Here is a 22,425-nt window from a genome sequence, read left to right on the forward strand (position 1 = left end):
AAACCGAGAGAGGAAAACTTTGAGACAATAGAGGTCAAGTTCTTCCTTTAAAGAGAGGTTCTATCTACAGGATAAGGGATAGCAGAAGGACTCATATCAGAGTTTGGCTTCTCTCTTATAGCAGTTAGATGCAATAATGTTTCTTAACAACAACAAGAAAATCTACCTCAAAGATAGGATTCAAATGCCAGATTTTAGCAACTATATGTGTGGGAAAACCATTCAACCTTATATGTTACAGTGGCCATACTATTTAACATAGAAACTCTTTTATGTATTCATGTCTTGATACCTTGGAAAATGCCTGCCCTACATCCTCTGGGCATCTCCTTCTTTGCTGTGGCTTTTCTATTCCTCCAGCAGGAGGATGAGGAATTGTGTATTTTGTGCAAAGTGCCAGGTGTCTGTCAATAGGTGTTTGGAGGGGTGAAGTAAAACAAGAGAAAGAAAAGGTGGCTTCTTCCCAATGCTGGTTAGCATGAAAACACAGAAATGCACTTTGTATGGAGTCTTGAGGGGAAGCCCTTGCATTAGCGACCAGAATGGGCAGCTTCCCTACCTCCTTCAAGTGAATTTGTCAAGATGGTGACATTCATTCACTTACTTGGATGTATTTCCATGTCACTCTGAAAAGGATCTGCCCACTGTCAGGGCTTTTGTGAGACCTCAGCAGGATAATGAATGCAAAATAATAACTGCTATGTAGTGCATTCAGAGTGGCTATATGCCAAGAATTGTGGGCTTCACTTGTGTTATCCACCTAAGTTGGTCCTCTCAGAAACCTGGAATGGAATATGATCATTGCCTTCATCTCATAGGGAAACTGAGCCTTGGAATGCAGTGAATTAAGTGGCAGGACTGGGCTTCAAACCCTAATATCTACACCTTGTAGAAGGGTGCATTGACTATAAAAGGTCCTACCCAGCTGGCCAAAAGGCAGAGACCTTGCTGATTAGGGGTTCAGAGTGTCTTAAGAGCTGCTTCCTAAACTTACCCTTCTATTCTTCTTCAGAACGACATGGGTTAAAAGAACCAAAGAAAGTGGAGGAGCTATGCAACAAGATCACAAGCAGCTTAAAAGACCACCAGAGTAAGGGACAGGCTCTGGAGCCCTCCGAGCCCAAGGTCCTACGAGCACTGGTAGAACTGAGGAAGATCTGCACCCAGGGCCTCCAGCGTATCTTCTACCTGAAGCTGGAAGACTTGGTGTCTCCACCTTCTGTCATCGACAAGCTCTTCCTAGATACCCTGCCTTTTTAAGCCAGAGCAGCCTAAGCCAGGAGCCACCTCCTCTGCTGGCACTCAAAAGGATGGGTCTGGATGCCTACCATTTTCTATCTGACCTTCAGAGAAAAAAACAGCTCCTGTAGAAAACAGACTGTTTTTGTTTTGTTCCTGGCACCTTTCCTTACAACTTAAAGCCAGAAAACTTGCAGAGTCTTGTGTTGGAGTTGTGTTTTATATTTAGGCTTTGGAGGGTGGGCTGGGAGGGGGTATATAGTTCATGAGACTTTTCTAAGAAATTGCTAACAAAGCACTTTTGGATGATGTTATCCTAGCAGGAAACAACAACAACAACAAAAAAAGATAATATACCTGTCTTAAAACTCTTTCTGGGTAATCCAGTTATTGTTGCTTTGTATTTAAAAATATGAACAGCCAAGGGCTGTTCACCAGGGTAGGATGTGTCTTAAGATTGATCCCTTTAGGATACACTTCCTGTATCCAGGGTACATACGTGGTACAAACAAGGCAGAAATTCCCTTTTCTTACATTCTTTATTTTAACAAATGGCAAAAGATGGAAGATTATCTACAAATCAAACATAGCAAGATGATAATGGCTGTTTGCTTCCATATACAAGTGCAATTTTTTAAGTGCTGTCTTAAGTCTTGTTGATGAACTCTCCTTTATTTTATATGGAAATATAAAAGGAGGCAGTCATGTTAGCAAATGCCATGCTGATTGTCCTAGCAAAGGCTTCATCCACCTGCCCTGTAGAACCCTTTGCAAGTATGGCCCATCCAAGACTTTTAGGCCATTCTTCATGGAATTTGATCCTTGCTCACTGTCCAGGTGTCCTAAAGGGGAATCAGATTACAAAGTGGATGTATGCAATGGCTTTGCTTGTGTTCAGTACGCTGGCTTCTGTTGTGTGAGCTTTCTGATGCAGCCATTCAGAAGCTCAAGGAGTACCAGCTGAACCAGTCAAGTGTCTGATCCCCAGATGAGAACATGCAAATAAGTAGGAACTGGGTCATACAGGGTAAGCACCAGGGATAATAAGGATTTATATATATATATATACATATATATACATATATATAATTTAACTTTTGTTACTGGTTGAAAAAACAATTTTGGAGAGCAAGCAAGTCTTCTTTTAAAAAATAGTATTAATGTGAGTACTAGAAAAGATTAGTGGGCTGCGTTTCAACATTCCGTGTTCGTATTCCCTTTTGTATGTTTCTACTGTTAATGCCATATTATTATGAGGTAATTTGTTGCATAGTGTCCTTATTTGTATGAACATTTGTATGCACGTTATACTGTAATAGCTTTGCCTGTATTTATTGCAAAACCACCAGCTTCTGGAGGCTGAGTTACAGAATAATCAAATGGGGTGTTCACAGTGACTTGAATACACCAATTAGAAATTAAATAAGAAAAAATATATAAATATAGCAGGTTACGTATATATTTATAATGTGTCTTTTTATTAACCATTTGTATAATAAATGTCACTTCCCATGCCGTTATTTTATGGTTCATTTGCAGTGACTTTTAAGGCAGTACTGTTTAGCACTTTGATATGACAATTTTGCTTATGTTTTTGCTAAATTCGAATGATGTTTGAAAATTTTTAGGTCTAAAAGTCTTTATATTATATACTCGATATCAAGTCAAACTATCTTTGGCCATTTTGCTAAGAAACTTTGAATGTCAAACTGATGTCACAGTAGTTTCTGTTAGCTTTAATTCATTTTTGCTTTAGTCTTTTTAAAGAAAAAAGTAACAAAACCATGCCGTTTATATTGTCATTAAATTATACAATCAAACAAATGCCAAATGAATTGCCTAATTGCTGCGAAGTATAACCCAGATAACAAATCATATCCTCTGCAAATCATTCTGATATTTGATCATGTGTTATGTTTGTGTGAGCTTTTGTGAAAGATTGTTATTTTTATATCAAGATGATAGGGCCTGGAATGTTAGCATTCTGAAATGTGAGACTTGGAAGGAGCCTGGCTTGTCATCCAGTTCAATCTCCCGAAATTCACAGGAGACAAAACTGGGGCCCATTGAAGGGTAAAGAACAACCCAAGGTCGACTTCATCTGCCGTTCTGTAGTCTTATTTTTGCTCCACTTACTGCATCTATAAGAAAATAGCCTTTGGAACATAACCACCAATATTAACATTTTACCTGAAGATAGCCATGAATAAAGTAGTACTTTTGCATTAATTTTTTGAGCTTATATGCAAACATAATAAACATTAAATATCAGGAAAGCTAACATTACATACACGATCGCTTCAGACCAAATTCAAATTGAATTTGAATAAATTAGAAGTACTGTGTAGACATAACCTTCTTGTGCACCATGAGTATTTGGAAAGCTAATCCGTGTTTTTGTCGTGTCTGTTCAGCAGAAGTAAAGCAAAAACAAAAACATAGATCCCTAGAGAAATATTATCCCTTTTTATTTTTACACCCATCAGATTTAAAGGAAAGGACTGTTTAGACATCACATCTACTGGTATGTGGACATAATGATGTGCTTTTTAGTTAAAGGTCCAGACGCTAGTACTGAAAAGGAAGATTATACTTAGCCAGTGTTCCTCTGCCTCCCATAGTTAATACAACTATGAGAGCCTCCCAAGTCATCTATCATTTCAACTTTTCTTTTTTGTCTTAATGTTGACACACAAGTGTGTACAGAGTGGACGACTACATTAGCTCCGAAGAGGACAGGAAGCATTAAAGCAGGTGATTCTTCCCCTTGTGGGAGCGCTCTCTCAGTGTGAACCCACCATCTGTGGTGGGCAGAAATCAGGAATCCACCCGCTGTTAATGGAGAGTGCCTTGCTTTTATTCAGACAGCGAAGTTCCCCCAGCTCCTCTGCTCCTCTAACAGCGTTGCTCTTTAGTGTGTGTTAACCTGTGGTTTGAAAGAAATGCTCTTGTACATTAACATTGTAAATTTAAATGATTAAATTAAATTACATTTTACCAATGGCTACTGGTGTGTTGAATAAGCATGCTTCTGTTAACAATTCTCTCTTAATCATTATAATAATTTTTGCTGTGAAATCTTTAAACACATCCCAAAATGGATTTTTTTAAAAGGCTTAGTAAGACTGAAAAGTTAATAGGCATTCTGAATTGGAAATAGATTAAACCTCAGTGATTGGGAAGAAGGACACTCTAAATTCAATAACCACTTATTGACCACATCCTGGGGGCAAGGCCTGCTGGTGCTCCTAGGAACACAAACATGCACAGCGCAGGAAACTGTTTCTCTTCCAACTGCAGGTAACAAGAATGGAAACAACAATTTGCTGCCTAACAGTATTTTTTTAGAGAGATGGATTTATTTTTCTATCATGATGACAGGATGTCCATTGTTTGTGAATCAAAGTTTATGAAGATCATAGCTGTGGCTGAAGGCTGAGCAAGGCTCTCTGCTTCTCTTGTTGACACACCACCGCTAAACTAATTAGAAGCCTGTTCTGTATGGGGGATGCAAATTCAACTTTTATTTAACTACTCCTAAAGCCTCAGAGAACCACAGTGCAAGTGTGTGTGTTTGTGCATGCGTGCCTGTGCGCACGCGCACCTGCACATGTGTGTTTATTATTAGATATGGACATATTTTGTATGTAAACATCACATGTTGGTATCATTCTTTCCCTCCTCCCTGCCCCTTTTCTGAAGAGGCCTTCCTTGTTGGAGATGCAGGTCAACTCCATGGCGATTGTGGGTCATGCATTATGGGGAAGGGAGAGATAATGTCTCTGTGCAAAATGTCCCAACTTGTGGCTCTAACAATCTTTCCACTCCCTCTTCCGCAAAATTCCCTGAGCTATGCTGGGAGCCTTTTAAGTCTACTTTAGTGATGGACACTTAGGAGCATCTGGGTCTCTGGTTTGGAAGGCATTGAGTGTCCACAGTATCTTTCTCCATCACCCATGTGCTGATCTCAGCTTAACTAAGAAGTAGCACTATTGCTTATTTTCCCAATTCCTCTGTGGTTTCAGCTGGGGCTGGGGTGGAGTGCACTGGGTCGTTTATCTCCTCAGGCCCAGCTCCCATTTGAAAAAGAGAAACAGATTCTCCAGTGGAGAGTGAAGTCAGCACTGGTTAAATGGGATAACCATTATTAATTTAGAGAGCATTAAGAGAATGTAGACCCTCTTATAGCCTAAGGTTAGTGGGAGCTTGACAATGGAAAGCAGAATCATTATCTGGATATGATTCTGACTTGTTTCCCAGTTCCAGATATGGTTTCCTTTCCACTGAGAGGATCTGTTAGCCAATCCAAGAGCAGCTGGTTACCCAACATAGCTGTGTGCCACTATTGCACTTGTGTGAGCATCACTTCAGGTTGTTTGCTTCTGAGTCGCTTAGACTTTGAATTGCTTGGACAGATGTTGGCCACTTTCCCCTAGTAGCTCATGTAGCACCTTCCAGCAAAGATGGGCTAATTGTCTGGGGACTGGCTCTCCTCTGGATTCCAACCAGGTCTCTCCATGGCCCACGTCAACAGAATTGTGTGTGTGTGTGTTGATGGTCAAAAAGAAGGAATGTGGAAGCTGTCCTAAGGTAGTCTATGCATCAGGTATTTCTGTGACATCTAAATACAGCATGTGCTTGAGAAGCTAAAACTGGGCTAGAGAGATGGCTCAGCAGTTAAGGTGCTTGCCTGCAAAACCTAATGTCCGGGGTTCAATTTCTCAGTACTACATAAAGCCAGATGCACAAAGTGGCACACACATCTGGAGTTTGTTTACAGTTGTTGAAGGCTCTGACACACCCATTCTTTTTTTTTTTTTTTTTTCGAGGTTGGGTTTCATTCTAGTCCAGGCTGACCTGGAATTGACTATGTAGTCTCAGCACGGCCTCAAACTAATGGCAGTCCTACCTCTGCCTCCCAAGTGCTGGGATTAAAGGCAAGCACCACCACACCTGGCTTAATTTTCTTTTTTAAAGACTGGCTAATATTCCATTGCATGTGTACAAACAGTTTTTTTTTTTTTTCTGGCAAAACCAACAGAATGACCTTTTTTATGTGAGAGAGCAAGAGCAAGAGAGAGAAAATTGGTACACCAGGACTCCAGTCACTATGTATGCACCACCTTGTATGTATGTGTAACCTTGCGCACTTGCATCACCTTGAATGTCTGGCTTATGTGGGACTAGGAGAGTTTAACATAAGTCCTTTGGCCTCTCAGGTAAGCACTTTAACCACTAAGCCATCTCTTGTTGATCATCCATTGATGGATATTTGGACTATTTCCATCTCATTCACTGTGAATAGTTTTATGAACAGGAGTGTTCTAATATCTCGTTGATACTCTATATTTCTACTCTTTTGACAAATTGCTGACCTTTAACCTTATATATGTTCTAAATACTGTATAAGGACAGTTGTGATTATGTGCAGGCTTTTACTGGTGCTTTGGTTTGGTTTCTTTATTCATTATTTCTTTGTTGTGTTTTGCTTCACTTTAGCTACTGATTTCAGAGCATACCCATTTCCTTCTTCTAAGAGGTCTCTGAGATTGCTTTGTAGACACAGATGTTTATAAACCTTTTCTTCCCTTAGGGCTAGGCTAACAATTAAAAAGACCAAAATCCAAGAGGCTTAGTATTTTTCCAAACATTTTTCTTTGAAAGTTCCCAGCCAATTGAAAATATCAGGTGTCAAAGTGAGATCCTGTATCAGTATTGTTTAATCTTCTTCAACATGAATAAATTTCTTCAAAAAATGCTGCAGGGACATCTTCCTCCGGGCTGCCTTTGAGTTGCTCAGTGACATTGACAGGAAATATTTTGTCTTGTACTGTGAGCACACTATCCTTGCTAGTCTGTTATTCCTGGCTCTGACTCTATTTCATGACTCTATCAGAGGTCAGGGGTCAAAGCCACTTCCCCTGAAACTAGTGTGATGCTGACCATAGCTACATACTGGACAGCCAAGAGTATTTGATTTTAAAGAGAGTATATTTGTTTAGTACCTACAATGTGCACCAGAGCATCTGGTGAACACTTCATCTATGGCCACATTTAATTCTCACTGGTTCTTTCTTTTCTTTTGGTATTTTCATTCATGCATATGATGCATTTTGATCCCACTCCTCCCTCAATTACCTTCTCTCATCTTCCTTCCCCTTCCCCAGCTACTAAAACCTTGCTTCTCCCCATTTAATCTTCATCCTATTTCCATGCTCCTTTGGACTGAGTTAATTAGGATCACTTGTATGATCATAGGTGGGAGGTTATATACTGGAGAATGGACACCCCACCAGGGGCTACACCTCTGAAGGACATAACTCCCCCTCTCCTGGCAATTATCAGCTGCCACTAAGTGCATATTCTCAGTATGAAAATGGGGAAAGAGGCTGGGAAAGGTTAAGGATGTAGTCTGAGATCAGATAGCCAGTATGGGGTATCTGAACACACAACAGTGCTCTACTACCCCTGGCTGCCTTCCTGGACCTTACTGCTTCATTGCCTGCTTTTGCCCAGAACTCAGGTCCATTAATCTTAGTTTCTTGCTCATGTACAAATGGTAAGCACTCTACCTGAGCACTACAACCATGATCAAACACTCACTTTTTTCTGCCTGTTTGATTGCAAGGCCTATCTTGTTAATTCCTTAGACTGCTGGATTCCAAAGGTTCTTACCAACTCTGTGTCCCCATAGTATTCTAGCTTGGTTCCTTACCAGTCTCAAGCCCACTGGCATGCTGTTCCACTTCTCAAAAATCTCTTTTAGGTGCTTCTCCCCTAAATGTCAACACTCTATCCCCTTGTAGTGATGCCCATCATTCCATCCCCCATTCCTATACTCTGCCTCCAGCCAATCTTCAAATTTCCAAGGGATTAAAACCTGCCATAAGGTCTTTGGAGCCAAAAGAGTTACCTTCCTTCAGACTTGAAGCCACCACTCTCTCCATCCTGTTCACTAAAGCCTCAAATACTAACCCATCACTCTCAAGATCTGCTTTCTTTGTCCCTGCAGAGAGCTGTTGGAGCAGCAACACGCGAAGCCAGGCAATGCTCATCTCAGTGTGTTCTTCCTAACTGCCTGGTCTTCGTTTTCCCAGGGAATATATGAATCCTCTGCCTTCCTTCCTTCTGTCCTTCCTTTCTTCCTTTTCTTCAGTACTGGGAATTGAACCCAGGCAGGCACTCTACAAGTGAACTACATTTCCAGCCACCTTTTTACTTTTTATTTGAAGGATCTTGTTAAGTTGCCCAGCAGGCCTTGAAATTGTGATTTTTCCGGCTAAGCCTAACACACTTTCTATCATTTGTTCTTAAAAAACATTCTGTGCAGAGTTAGAAATAAAAACAGATTAAAAATTCATATGGAAGCACAAAAGGCCTTGGAGAGCCAAAAATGTTCTCAGCAAAAGGAACACCTCTGGTGTTATCACCATACCTGATTTCAAGCTATAATACAAGGCAATCATAATAAAAAACATCACAGTATTGGCATGAAAATTGGCACATTGATCAATGGAATAGAATTGAAGAGCCAGGTTAAAGTTCAAGTAACTACAGCTATCTGATCTTTAACAAAGCAGCCAAAAGCACTTACTGGAGCAAGGACAGCACCTTTAGAAAATGGTGCTGGAGAAACTGGGTAGCCACATATCGAAGACTGAATTAGGACCCCTTCTCTCACTAAAATCACTGCATACTTAAAATCAGCTCCAAATGGATCAAGGACCTTAATATAAGACCTGAATCTCCAAATCGACCAAAAGAGAAAGTAGAGAGAACATTCCAAGGTACAGGCATAAGGAAAGACTTTCTGAACAAGACTCCAGTGGCTCAGGGAATTATATAAACACTCAACAACTGGGACCTCATGAAAATAAAAAGCCATTATACAGATAAGCAAAGCATCAACAGTCAATAGACAATTTACCAAATGGAAGAAAATCTTAAGATACCTCCAACAAAGATTTAATATCTAGAATTTACAAAGAATTCAAAAAACTAAACAATTAAAAAAATCAAGCACCCCCACTCATAAAAAATGGGGTAGGGAATTGAACAAACAGGTCACAGGATGTTCAACATATCTACTCATCAGGGAAATGCAAACTAAAGTGACTCTGAGATTCCATCTCACCCTGGTCAGAATGGCAACCATCAAAAAAAAAAAAAATCAAATGACAGCACACACTGGTGTGGGTGTGGGGAAAGAGGAACCCTTATCCATTGCTGGTGCGAGTGCAAACTTGTACAGCCACTATTGAAATCAGTTTGGAGATTCCTCAAAAAGCTGGAAATAGAGTTATCATTTGATTCAGCTGTACTTCTTTTGGGCATGTACCTTAAAGACAGTATGTACTATATGCCACTTGCTCAACCATTTTTGTTGCTGCTCTATTCACAATAGCCGGGAAGCAGCCCAGATGCCCATCAACAAATAAATGGTTAATGAAGATGTGATACATATACACAGTGGAATTCTACTTAGCAGTAAGGAAAACTGAAACAATCAAACTTGTAGGAAAATAGAAGGACCTGGAAAAATATCATACTAAGTGAGGTCAAACAGACTCAGAAAGACAAATACTGCATGACCTCTCTCATATGCAGTTCCTAATCATGTTCAGTGTCAGTCAGTTGTAAGCCATAATCAATATCTACAATAAGAACATGGCATTAGAATGAAGGTAGGAAAAAGGGAAATAGTGAGGGCAGGGAGGAAGGGATACTGGGCAACAAGTCAATGATCAGCAAAAAGACAGAAAGAGGGGTAGATAGATGGCTTAGCAATTAAGGCTGTTAAGGCATTTGTCTGTGAAGCCTAACAACTCAGGTTTGATTCCCCATTACCCACTTAAGCCAGATGCACAAGGTGGCACATGCATCTGGAGTTCATTTGCAATGGCTAGAGGCCCTGGCACACCCATTCTCTGTCTCTCTGTCTCTCTGTCTCTCTGTCTCTCTGTCTCTCTGTCTCTCTCTCTCTCAAATAAATAAAAGAAATAAAGACATAGTAAAAGAAGGGGGCTTGGAGGATACATAAAACTAATAGCAACATGAATCAACCCCATCGTAACCTTCTGGAATACCACTCTACAAGTAATTAACCTCAACGGGGGAGGGGGGCAAAGAGGAGAGCTCCTTAAATGGCAGAAAAAGCATTACCCTAAAGCCATGGGCTCTGACTGGTATTTCCCAGGACCAAACTTGGGTTCTCCCTGACAGTGAGTTGCTGGTCATGGAAACATGAGTTCCCCAGAATAATGCAGGCTATCACCAAAGCACTTGGTTACCTGCAAGAGCTGAAAGGTAAGTCCATATTGCTGAAGACAGCACAGCTTGTAGCCACAGGACATCAAGTGATCATGCTGGAACTGAGAGGGAGGTAGCTCTGTGGCACAATGGATAGCGCATTGACTTCTAGCTGATAGAACTGGGAGGGAATTCAGTTCCCTCCTTGTTAGCCCTTGTAGTTCTGGATGGTAATATGAAACCAGCTGGATAATAACAGTTGCCAAGTGACTGATTAAGCAGGAGATCCTTCCAGATACAAAAATCAACCAGCAGAGCAAGAAGTATACACTTGTGCAATAGTGGCACACAGCCAATGTAGGTAACCAACTGCTCATTGGACATGAGACCGATTCCGTGGGAATGAATTCATACCTCTGTGGGAGTGAATTCATATCTGGCTCTGGGAACCAAGCCATATTGCCTAGTACAGGAAACCAATATGTTCCAGAAAGAATCTGCACTGCTCCCTAGCTAAGAATAATGTATATACACATCAATATATCTTTCTAATGACCAGGTTTATCCCATTTTATTTAAACTGTTCTCACTTTTGGTTGGAGAATCTGTTATATCTATTCTATTTTACAGGGGGAGAAGAATATGGGCAAGAACAAGGATATGTGAAAACTTCAAAAAGCAGGAGGAAAGAGATGGGTCACCTCTACCTCATCTGCCTGGGCCCAGAAGCCATTACAGGGGAAAGAGTGACACAAATACTGCTCTCAAGGCCGGCCTATAAAAACACCTCCAGGGAAATGGTGATAGATACTGTGGTCACTCAAACCTCATAAAAACAGAGATCCAGAGTCTACATATAAAGCAACACTAAATTAGAGCTCTATCATTCCAACCAAGGCTCAGGGAGCATTGCAAAAGAGGGGGAGGAAAGACCCTCAGGGTGGGTGAAAATAGCCTGAAACTCCATGTTTCCCCCATCTCTGCAGAGACTGAGGCCTCTTGATCCCCACAATGAATACCAATAACCCCAATGAAGACCCTAAAGCAGAATTGGGAAGGGGGAGAGGGAGTCTATGTGTGCAACCTTTTTACTAAAGAAAAATAAAGTTTTAAAAAATCTTATTTCTTCCCATTACCAACCATTCCATTTAAAAAAGATTTATTTATTTATTTATTTATTTATTTATTTATTTATTTATTTATTGGTGTGGGGTATGTGTGAGAGAGAGACAGAGAGAGACACAGAGAGAGAGAGAGAAATAATCTCATAGGGTCTTTGATCTTCTTCCACCTTCTTTGAGACAAGGCTCCTTGCTGCTGCACATTACTCCCAGACTAGCTGGGTCATGAGCTTTGCATTCTTCTGGCTTCATTTCCCATTGTCTTAGGTGTGTTGTAATCATAGGTGCTTGTACCACTTTATGTGGGTCCTGGGGAACCAAACTCAGGCTGGCAGCCTTTGCAAGCAACATCTTTAACCACTTAGCCACCTCTTCAGCCCGCTCATTCCATTTTTATTCATTTTTCCTGCCAGTTTTTAAAGATATTTTATCTATCTATCCATCTATATATTTATTTATTTAAGAGTGAGAGAGACAGATAGAGAGTGGGTATAACAGGGCCTCTAGCCACTGTAAGCAAACTCCAGACACATGTGCCACCTTGTACATCTGGTTTCACATGGGTACTGGGGAATCAAACGTGGGTCCTTAGGCATTGCAAGCAAGTGTCTTAACTACTAAGCCATCTCTTAAGACCTTCCTGCCAGTTTTTAATTAATGACTTAGAAATAAAAATGTCTTAAAACATAGCCGATGCCCCAAATAAGGCCTTTTTGCAAGGATAGGTCACATATACAACAATGGGCCCACAAAATTACAATGGACTGAAACAATCTTGCACTTAGTGATATTTCAGCAATCATCATATCCTAGTACAAAATGCTATGCAAGTTTGTGGCAATGCTGCATGAATAAAACTATGGTCCTTCCAGTAGTACAAAAGAAAAATATGTGCAGCTATGCACATGTTCCTGAAAATAACAAATGATTGTTATTGATTTTGGTATTTACTTGACTACAGTTCCATTCTTATTTTTTTTAAAAAAAATTTATTTATTTATCTATTTATTTGAGAGCGACAGACATAGAGAGAAAGACAGATAGAGGAAGAGAGAGAATGGGCGCGCCAGGGCTTCCAGCCTCTGCAAACGAATTCCAGACGCGTGCGCCCCCTTGTGCATCTGGCTAACTCGGGACCTGGGGAACCGAGCCTCGAACCGGGGTCCTTAGGCTTCACAGGCAAGTGCTTAACCGCTAAGCCATCTCTCCAGCCCCCATTCTTATTTTAAAATGTATCTACTTATAAACGTATTTATTATGAGGAGAGGCAATGGGGGAATATAAGCAAAGTATGTATGAAAATGGCATAATGAAACCCATATAAAAAATTAGAAAAAAGTTGTTGTAGGTCAAAACCCCATGGAAGGGAAGACCATAGGCTCTAGGGGATTACCTACTATTATTTTGGGATTTTACAAACTTTTCTGTGTTTTTTTATTCAAGGTAGGGTCTCACTCTAGCTCAACCTGACCTGAAATTTACTATGTTATCTCAAGGCAGCCTTGAACTCATGGTGATCTGCCTACCTCTGCCTCCCAAGTGCTGGGATTAAAGGTGTGCCTGGAAGTTTTTACAATCTTTTTTATTGAGATATTTACACATGTACCTACAATGTCTTGATTATAACCTCTCCTGTTGCCTTCTGTTGTCTGTCGTCACGAGCCCCATCCACTGAAGCCCTTCTTCTTTTCAAATTTTCCCTCTTTGAATTTTGTGGGGTTTTTTTGTCATCCATGAAAAAACATTGATGTGTCTAATATAGTTCAGGTCTTGTGCAGCAGACAACAGTCACTGTGAGGTCTTGAATGCACTTCATGTCTGGAAGACAGCATGCCAGAGCACTCCTTTCCATCTTCTGGCTCTTACATTCTTATTGACTCCTCTTCCACCATGTTTCCTGAGGGGTTGATATAGATGTCTCATTTAGTATTAAACATTCAACAATCACAGCACTTTGACAAGTTTTGAGTCTTCTTAGTAAGCAAAAAGAAGCTTCTCTGACCAAAGGTGAGAGAAGCACTAACCTAAGAGCATAGTGATAAACATTTAGAGGGTAATTTTCTGTACATAACATATCACTGTAACCAAACATTAGTAGTAGGTTCCCTCCAAAGGCCTAGGGTCTTCACAGTCATAAGACCTTTTACTAAGTTTAAAGTACCAGGCATAAATTTCTTCCAATGGATTAGGCCTCAAGTTAACATCAGAGTGTGATTAGTTACTCCCATAACAAACATGCCACTATTGAACCACTGGGCACATCTTGCCTACCTGGTCAGCTGTGTAGCTCACAGTATTTCACTGCTGTGTAAGACTTGATGACTTCTCTCCTCTGGAAGCCTGCATTAAAAAAAAAAAAAAAAAACTTGGCAGCAGTATGACAACTAGCCAACAGGGAGGAGGCTTCCAGCTCAGTTCTTGCTTGATTTCTCAGGAGCTTGAACCTAAAGCATGTGGTGTCTTCAGCAATAGAGTCATACCATTTTGGAGAACCTATTAGTGTTGGTTTGCTAAAAGAACATGTTGCCAAACAACCTTCTAACTATTTACCTCCATACCCAAAGATTAGTTCTGCTCTCAGTCCTCATTATAAAAGCTGCTTGTGTGTATGTGGGGTGTCTCTCTCTCTGTGTGTGTGTGTGTGTGTGTGTGTGTGTGTCTTTATTTTCTTTCCAGCTGTGAGAGGTGGTAAATGCACAGACTCCTAATTGGTCAAAGTGCTGAAAATAAGTAACTGATGAGTGATCAGCCTTATATAGGACATTGTGGCAGAAGGGGTAGAAAGAATGTAAGAGCTGGAGGATGGGAGGAATACTGTGGAACCCTGTCAGCCAGACATGACCAGGCCACTGCATGTGGACTCACAGCAGCTGTGACTACCTGCATAGGCCTGCAGACTTGATGAGGCTAGTGAACATTGTGTGGTGGAGAGGGGAGGAGCTTATGAGGCCACGCCCCTCCCTAAGGAGCTAAGGGCAGATAATGGTTGCTGAAGGATGGGGAGTCATTGTCTTTTGTGGCATAGCTACTGGGAAGTTGTGGGAAGAAGAAGTACGGTGGGACTAAGGTGGGGGGAGGAATGGAGGCCAATGTGGGATGCATATGATCAAGCTGAAATACATATTCATGAAAATGTTACAGACCAAATAATTTTTAAAATTATCTTTTTCAGGTAACAATTTTTTAAAAGATATTGTACAAGAGTGTGCCCGCTGGCCCAGCAGCAACTTCATATATCTTGTATTTACTGTGTCTCCTATTTGCATCAGAGGTCATATAGGGCAAATGACCTACATCATCTGGGTTTGTTTACCTATACTCTGTGCTGTTTGCAAAATTGACACCTCACTTACAGACTATTTTCAGAATGGATTTCTATTGGTAAGCAATTCCTGACTATTTAAAAGTGTGTATGTGCATGTATACACATACACACACACACACACACACATAGCATTCTAACATGACTGCTTTCATGCATACTTCCTTAGAGGTTGTTAGTATTTTAAAAGGATGGCTGTCCTTACATTTGTATTTGTGTTTGTCACATTATCAAGACTCCATGGAAAATTAACATAAAATTGGAAATATGTAACTGACTGACAGGCAAAATACACATAAAAAGGAAACTGATTTAGGGCTGGGGAGATGGTTCAGTAGTCAAAGGCACTTGCTTGCAAAGCCTGATAGCCTGAGCTTGATTCCTTAGTACCCACATAAAGCCAGATGCACGAAGAGGAGCATGTGTCTGCAGTTTGTTTACAGCGGCCCTAGGCCACTCTTATTCTCTCTCTCTCTCTTCTGGAAAGTAAATAAATAAAAAAAATTTAATAAAAAATAAATAAAAAGAAACTTATCTAAAAGCAAAACGATGAAAATATTTTATACATAAAGGAATAGCAAACATCTTTGAACTTACCACCCAACTCAAAAACTGTAAGAGTGCCTATGCTTCCCCAGTTGCACTTCTCTCCCTGCCCCCACATTTTGAATACTGAGTTACCACTGGCTATGTATGCATCACTAAACACCTATGGTATCGATTTACATATTTTTAAACTAGTTGCATCACAGAGTATATATTCTTCTGCAATTGGCTGTTCCCTTGCTCAAAGTTGTATTTAAGATACACCTGTAATTTGTAGAGCTCCAGTTGATTGATTTTCACAGCTCTATACTACCTCTCTCAAGGCATTATTTCTCTGCTATGCTGTTAGAGAATACTTCATATGTTGCTAAAAGCTACGATGTTATAGACACATTTGTGCACATCTCATAAGCACTGAGACTGGTAGTTATCAAAGAGCAGTCACAGGAGCAGCAGTGTCATCACCACCTGGGAGCCCAAGAAATAGAAAACGGGCACGCTAGGGCCTCTAGCCACTGCAGACGAACTCCAGAAGCATGCGCCAGCTTGTACGCATGTGTGACATTATGTGTTTGCATCACTATGCATCTAACTTACATGGGACCTGGAGGTTCGAACATGAGATCTTAGGCTTTGCAGGCAAGCACCTTGACCACTAAGCAATCTGTCAGCCCAGGTTTTTTTTTTCCAATTCCTATCACAGACCTATTGAGTAGGGAGGGCCAGAAATCTATTGTAGCAAGCTTTCCACATCATTATATGATGTATGCTAAGTTTGAAATACATAGATTTGGGCCTATCAAAAAGCAGAAATGCTAAGTTATGAGGTATGCAAATCATCTTCTTTAGTGACTGTTCCAATTTATACTCCCAACAAACAGTGCATGAGAGTTCCTACCATGCATTCTCTCTCTCTCTCTCTCTCTCTCTTTCTGTCTGCCTCTCTCTATCTCTCACAAATAATAGGTAAACAAATTAAAATAAAACAGAAAGGCATTTAGTATCACAAGTAGTTGTTCTTTATTTGTTCAGTTTTGAACAAGATCCTGTATTTCTCCTCTCTTTTAACTAGAGACCTGGTGATATGAGTCCTCAAGGTCTTTACTCTTTTTTTAAAATATATTTTATTTATTTATTTGTTTGACAGAAAGAGGGAAAGAGAGAGAATGGGCATGCCAGGGCCTCTAGCCACTGCAAATGAACTCCAGATGCATACGCCCCCTTGTGCATCTGGCTTACATGGGCCCTGCAGAATCAAACCAGGATCCTTTGGCTTTGCAGGCAAATGTCTTGATGGCTAAGCCATCTCTCCAGCTCTATTCTTCCATCTTATAGTTTCTGCCTCATTATCTTTTAATATATTCTTATCAATCTCATTTATTATTTTCTAATTCCTGTTCCTATGGAGGGAAAACCTGACAGACCTGGCTCACCAATGAATGAAAGGCCACATTACAGATGCTGGACAAGCTGTGGACTAAGTGTCTTTGGGTTGTCTCTGTTCCACTTGGCTGTGGGTGTGAAGTAAGCTGCATTGAACTTCAGAAAATATCTTGACCTGAATAAGTTTACGCTAGAGGGACTGGAGACACATTGTGATGAATATCATGTAAAATACCAATCATGGGGAGGCAAGCTTAATAGAATCATTTTTTTCTTTCTTAAATTTTTTTTTTTTTTTTTTTTTTTTTTTTTTTGGTTTTTGGAGGTAGGGTCTCACTCTAGCCCAGGCTGACCTGGAATTCACTGTGTAGTCTCAGGGTGGCCTTGAGCTCATGGCAATCCTCCTATCTCTGCCTACAGAGTGCTGGGATTAATGGTGTGCGCCACCACTCCCTGGCCTAAAAAAAATCTTTTTAAAAAAATATTTTATTTTTATTTATCTATTTGACAGAGAGAGAGAGAGAGAGAGAATGGATGGGCATGCCAAGGCCTCCAGCTACTGCAAATGAACTCCAGACACATGCACCACCTTGTGAATCTGGCTTATGTGGGTCCTGAGGAATCAAACCTGGGTCCTTTGGCTTTGCAGGCAAGCCCCTTAACTGTCAAGACAACTCTCCAGCCCCAAGAAATCTTTTTTGAGACAAGCCAAACAGACTGGCCTTTTTTTTATGAGAGAGAATGAAAGAGAGAGATTGAGGATTGGCCCACCAGGACCTCCAGCCACTGCAATCGAACTCCAGATGTGTGTGCCATCTTGTGTGCATTGCAATCTTGCACATGCATCATTCTGTGCATCTGGCCTATGTGGAATCTGGGGAGTCAAACATGGGTCCTTAGGTTCTGCACACAAACACCTTAACCACTAAGCCATCTCTCCATCCCTAGAATCATTTTCTTCTGATCTCTTTAGTGCCTAGCATGGCAAATGATTTTCAAGAATACACATAGAAAATTCTAACTGAGTGAACTCAGATCAGACATTCACTGATGACAATGGGAAGCTGTAAAATGTGCAAATTCCTAAGAAGGAGAGACCATGTCATGATTTCCAAAGTTGGTATCCAGAGCCAATGTGTCTAGTTTCATCTTTGTTGAACTTCAATGCAAAAGAGTGAGTGAGCAAACGAGAGAAAATCAACACAACCCCAAGGAAGGTTTGTTTTTTCCTTTCTTGTAGAAAGCAGCTGTCAGTTTAACTTATCCCAAAATACTGTCAGTGATGAGCATGACTGAAAATGCATTTTATCTGTAATTAGAGAGATTACATTAAACACTATTATTTGCAGACACACATTGAATTAACCCTAATCGAGGCTAGCAAATACTAGAACCTGCCTATTTTTCACCTCAAAATTTTTAGAAAATTGTGACAGTTGACACACGAGGGACAATACTGACAAGATTTCTTCCCATCAAATGTCAGACAGTAATTGTAATTGCCTTTAAAAAGGTTTTAAGCAGTTTCGTTAGGAAATCAGAAGTTGCCACAAATCAAGCTGATAGTTTCTAAACATGGGGGCTGTTGACTGTGCATTCCAATATGAGTTTAATGAATTGATTTCCTACAGAATCTAACTTTGCATCTGTTTTCAGGTGTAATTAATTCACTCTGATTAATGTGATTAGCATGGATATCAGTGGATTACACATGATACCCCTTATTTGTTCACTTATTTTTTAATCCGCCATGATGTCCTTTGGGAAATTATATAAATGATTTTGGGGGACATGTCTTACTGGTGGCTCTGATCACATTGAATTTCTGTGAAAGAGGAATCCTGGTGGGAATTCACTGATTATTCTCAGACAGTGCAGCAATGCACTTTTGTTTGAGGGACTTATTGAAGTTTACACAGTCCCTGCCTTTAAGGAGCTTATAATCCAGAGGGGAAGACGAGACAAACATGCTAATGCAAGCCAACCTCAAGGAAGAGTAACTGTCTCCAGGATGTTTCTCTGAACACCTGGAGACAGTCATTCTTTCTTAAGGATCCCTAGTGCTTCTGGAATAATGCTGTTGCTTAAGAGATGTCAATAACCCACATGTAAACTAATGCTTCCCATTCCCCTGTGCCCTTTTATACAGGACATCAACTATTACTCCAAAATTTACATCTTCTATCCATCCTTTCCCCTGAGCTCCAGCCCTGGGGGCACTCCAGTTATCTGTATATCCCAGAGACCCTCCAATATGCCAGATATAAATCCATGTTCTCTTTGTAAACTCACTCCACCTTCTGTCTTCTCACTCTCTGGAAATGGCTCTTCCATTCACCTATCTAAGCTAAATTAACTACTATGAGTCTCCAGACAAAAATGCACCCACTTCGCCAGGCGTGGTGGCACACGCCTTTAATCCTAGCACTTGGGAGGCAGAGGTAGAAGGATCGCCATGAGTTTGAGGCCACCCTGAGAATACAGTATTGTTAGCATCACGTCAGCAACTCCCTCAATGAGCTTACTCAGGTTGTTGACTAGTTTGAATGTAAGAAGAGATTTGAAATAACTGAAGGTAATTGAGAGTTGGAGAGCCCAGATTTCATTTCGTTCTTTAAGATTATTGGTGTATGGGTGTTAATAATAAATGTCCCCGAATGTCCTTCCAAACGATCTTTTACCAAACTACTATACTGTTTTATTATTTGTGATTCTTCAAGATAAATCAAATTGGCTCAGATACCAGGAGGACTGACAAAATCTAATTCTCTTTACTAGATTCTAGTATTTCAAGTATCTCTTCAGAAAGAGATGGATTTGGCCAGGCAGGGTGGTAGAGGTCTATAATCCCACTGCTTTGGAGCTAGAAGCAGAAGGATTAAGAAGTCAAGGTAATCCTCTGCTAAATAGGGAGTTAGCTCCAGGCTAGCTTCAGCTACATGAAACCTTGTCAAAATCAGAGAGAGAGAGAGAAAGGAAGGGAGGGAGGGAAGAAGAAAAGAAGGAAGATTAAAAGAAACCTAGTTATTATTGTTGTTAAGATTAAGTAGAGTACTCTCATGAATACTATAAAGTCTTTGACAATGGGATTAATTTGAGTTTGTTGATATGGAAAAAATGACAAAGATAGAAACATTATACAACAGATTATATAATTTTTTAAAAATATTTATTATTATTATTTATTTGAGAAAAAGGGGCAGAGAATGAGAGAGATTGGATGCACCAGCACATTTAGCCACCACAAATAAACTACAGATGCGTGTGCCACCCTGTGCATATGGCTTATGTGGGTCTTGTGGAATTGAACCTGGGCCCTTTGACTTTGCAAGCAAATGCCTTAGTTGCTAAGCCATCTCTCCAGCTCCCTGGGGTGTGTATAATTCTTTATTAAAGTATATAGTTTTATACCTGTCTTGTGGCAGGCACCTTTAATCCCAGCACTCTGGAGGTAGGAGAATCACCATGTGTTCATGGGATTCTGGACTACAGAATGAATTCTAGATCAGCTTGGGTTAGATTAAGACCTTTCCTCAAAAAAAGTCCAGGTTTATTTATACATATATGCAAAGAAAAAATATGAAACAATAAACACCAAAATGTGAGCAGGGCTTATATCTGTATGGAACAATTATGATCAATCTCCAAGATTAGTCTAGATTTTACTCAGTGTCGTTTTGTGAGTGTATGGGTATGTAGTGTGCAATGTGCATATGTAGTGGTGTGCACACGCAGTACAAGGAGGTCAAAGACCAACCTCTGGTTTTGGTCCTCACCTTTCACCTTGTTGTTACTGAGAACAGACTAGCTGGCCCTTGAGCTTCAGGATGCTCCTGTCTCTGCCTTCCACTGTTGTAGACATAGTTGAGATTTCAGATGTTTGAGCCACTTGCACCAGGTTTTACGTGAGTTGTGGGCATATAGACTCTAGTTTCCAGGCTTGGATAGCAAGCGCTTTTAACCACTGAGCCATCTCCTCAGCCCCATCAATAACTATTTGTGATTGGTATAACAAACATTTAGCAAAGACAAAGACAGAGTGAGTTCATGAGTCCTTCAAGGAACAAATAAACAAATAACAAATAAACAATGCCAACTAAATCAGAATCTCTGGGGCTATAACCCAGGGTTCACTATTTTTTAGGCTCCTCAGTTGTTTTCAACATGTAGCCAAGAGTGATAACCACTAGCTCTACATACCCTTGACCTACAATTGCTCTCTGGGGGCTCAGGTTTAATGGGAACTCTATGGATTTTCATAGCTTTGCACAATGAAGTAAATTACCACAGAGTCATCAGTGTTTCTGGATTCATAATGTCAACAAGTTCTATTCAGATTTCACAATCATTTTTTTAAAAAGGATCCCAGATGGAAATTACTTTGGCCACTGGATAAAGAGAGAAAAGGTGGAAAGAGGGTAGGAGTTAGATTACCTGGGTCCTTTTTAAGATCTGTCATCTAATACCTGTATGAATTTGGACTAATTACTTTTCTTTGAGCCTCAGGCTCCTTATACCTCTGGGTTGCTATTGGATGAAGTGAACACATGAAGAGTTTTATCCAATGTGGGGTTCTATAGAAGTATTATTTCATTTTGTAACTAATAGCATGAACATATGCTTAGGACAAGACAAAACCTGATTTAGTATTTCCTAGGAGACCTTTATATGAACATGAAGACCTAAGTTCAAAGAGAATTAAATAAGAAGTAAATCCATGGGCTGAAACTAAAAGCAACTCGACAGGCCAAACACGAAAGACTTCTTTCTCAGAAATCTAGAGTGGGGACTCTGAGAAAGATCTTCCCTTTGCTTTTCTGATGGCTTCCAGGAATTTATCCCAAAGTAGTGATGTCCCAGAATAAATAGGTTTTCTTCTCATAATTAAACCAGAGGTTCTGGGAATGGGTTGAGCACAAGGCTAAATTCATTACTGAGATGGCTTGCAATTTAATTCAGGTCTTAAGGAGGTGGTTCCTATGTGTCACTGGAAAAGAATCCTTGCATCTAGACAACAGGCTACATATATCTCTAGATTGACTTTGAAATGGGACCCTTGTTTCCCTTTACAATTTAATCTATTCTCTGAAAATAATAGGCCTTAGAAGGAACGTCACTACACCACTGTGGGAGGAGTTCAGTACATCTGGGACATCGTTCACTAAAGAATGCTGAGTGCCCCAAGACTCCTTAGTGAATTCCAGGTCAGCCTGCGCCAGAGTGAGACCCTACCTCAAACAAACAAATAAAAAGAATAGAGACCATGAAGTTTTCATCTATTACCAACATATCACCTTATGCTAGGCTCAGAACACAATGAATTATTGTTTTGGGTGTTTTTCCTAAAGGCAAAATTATTAGTTCATGAGATAAAATTAATAAATATTTGGGGAATAAACAGCATTGCCACTAGGTCAACTGTCACTCAAGGATATTTTGTGCATCTTAGCCCATGGATGACTATGCCTTCTCCCACAAGATGGATCCATTGTCCACGTTTTCAGGGTTAAGATGCATCTACCCTGAAGGTAAACCATGATGGCAGATGGCACATTCTAATTACAT

At 40.3% G+C, this 22,425-nt stretch overlaps 1 protein-coding gene across 3 annotated transcripts in view; it reads left to right on the top strand.

Annotated features, from left to right (window-relative positions):
- The window catches only part of Nr4a3 (nuclear receptor subfamily 4 group A member 3), a 41,577-nt gene extending 40,114 nt beyond the window's left edge, over positions 1–1,463 (top strand). For all 3 annotated transcript variants that reach the window (XM_045160033.1, XM_045160040.1, XM_004656958.3), the window contains one exon: positions 1,013–1,463. In XM_045160033.1, coding sequence (XP_045015968.1) covers positions 1,013–1,260 — 248 coding nt within the window. In that variant the 3' untranslated portion in view covers positions 1,261–1,463. The remainder of the gene's footprint in view (positions 1–1,012) is intronic.
- Positions 1,464–22,425: the final 20,962 nt, after the last annotated feature.

The sequence above is a fragment of the Jaculus jaculus genome, chromosome 1, assembly GCF_020740685.1.
Source record: "Jaculus jaculus isolate mJacJac1 chromosome 1, mJacJac1.mat.Y.cur, whole genome shotgun sequence".
In the NCBI taxonomy this organism is placed as follows: domain Eukaryota; kingdom Metazoa; phylum Chordata; class Mammalia; order Rodentia; family Dipodidae; genus Jaculus; species Jaculus jaculus.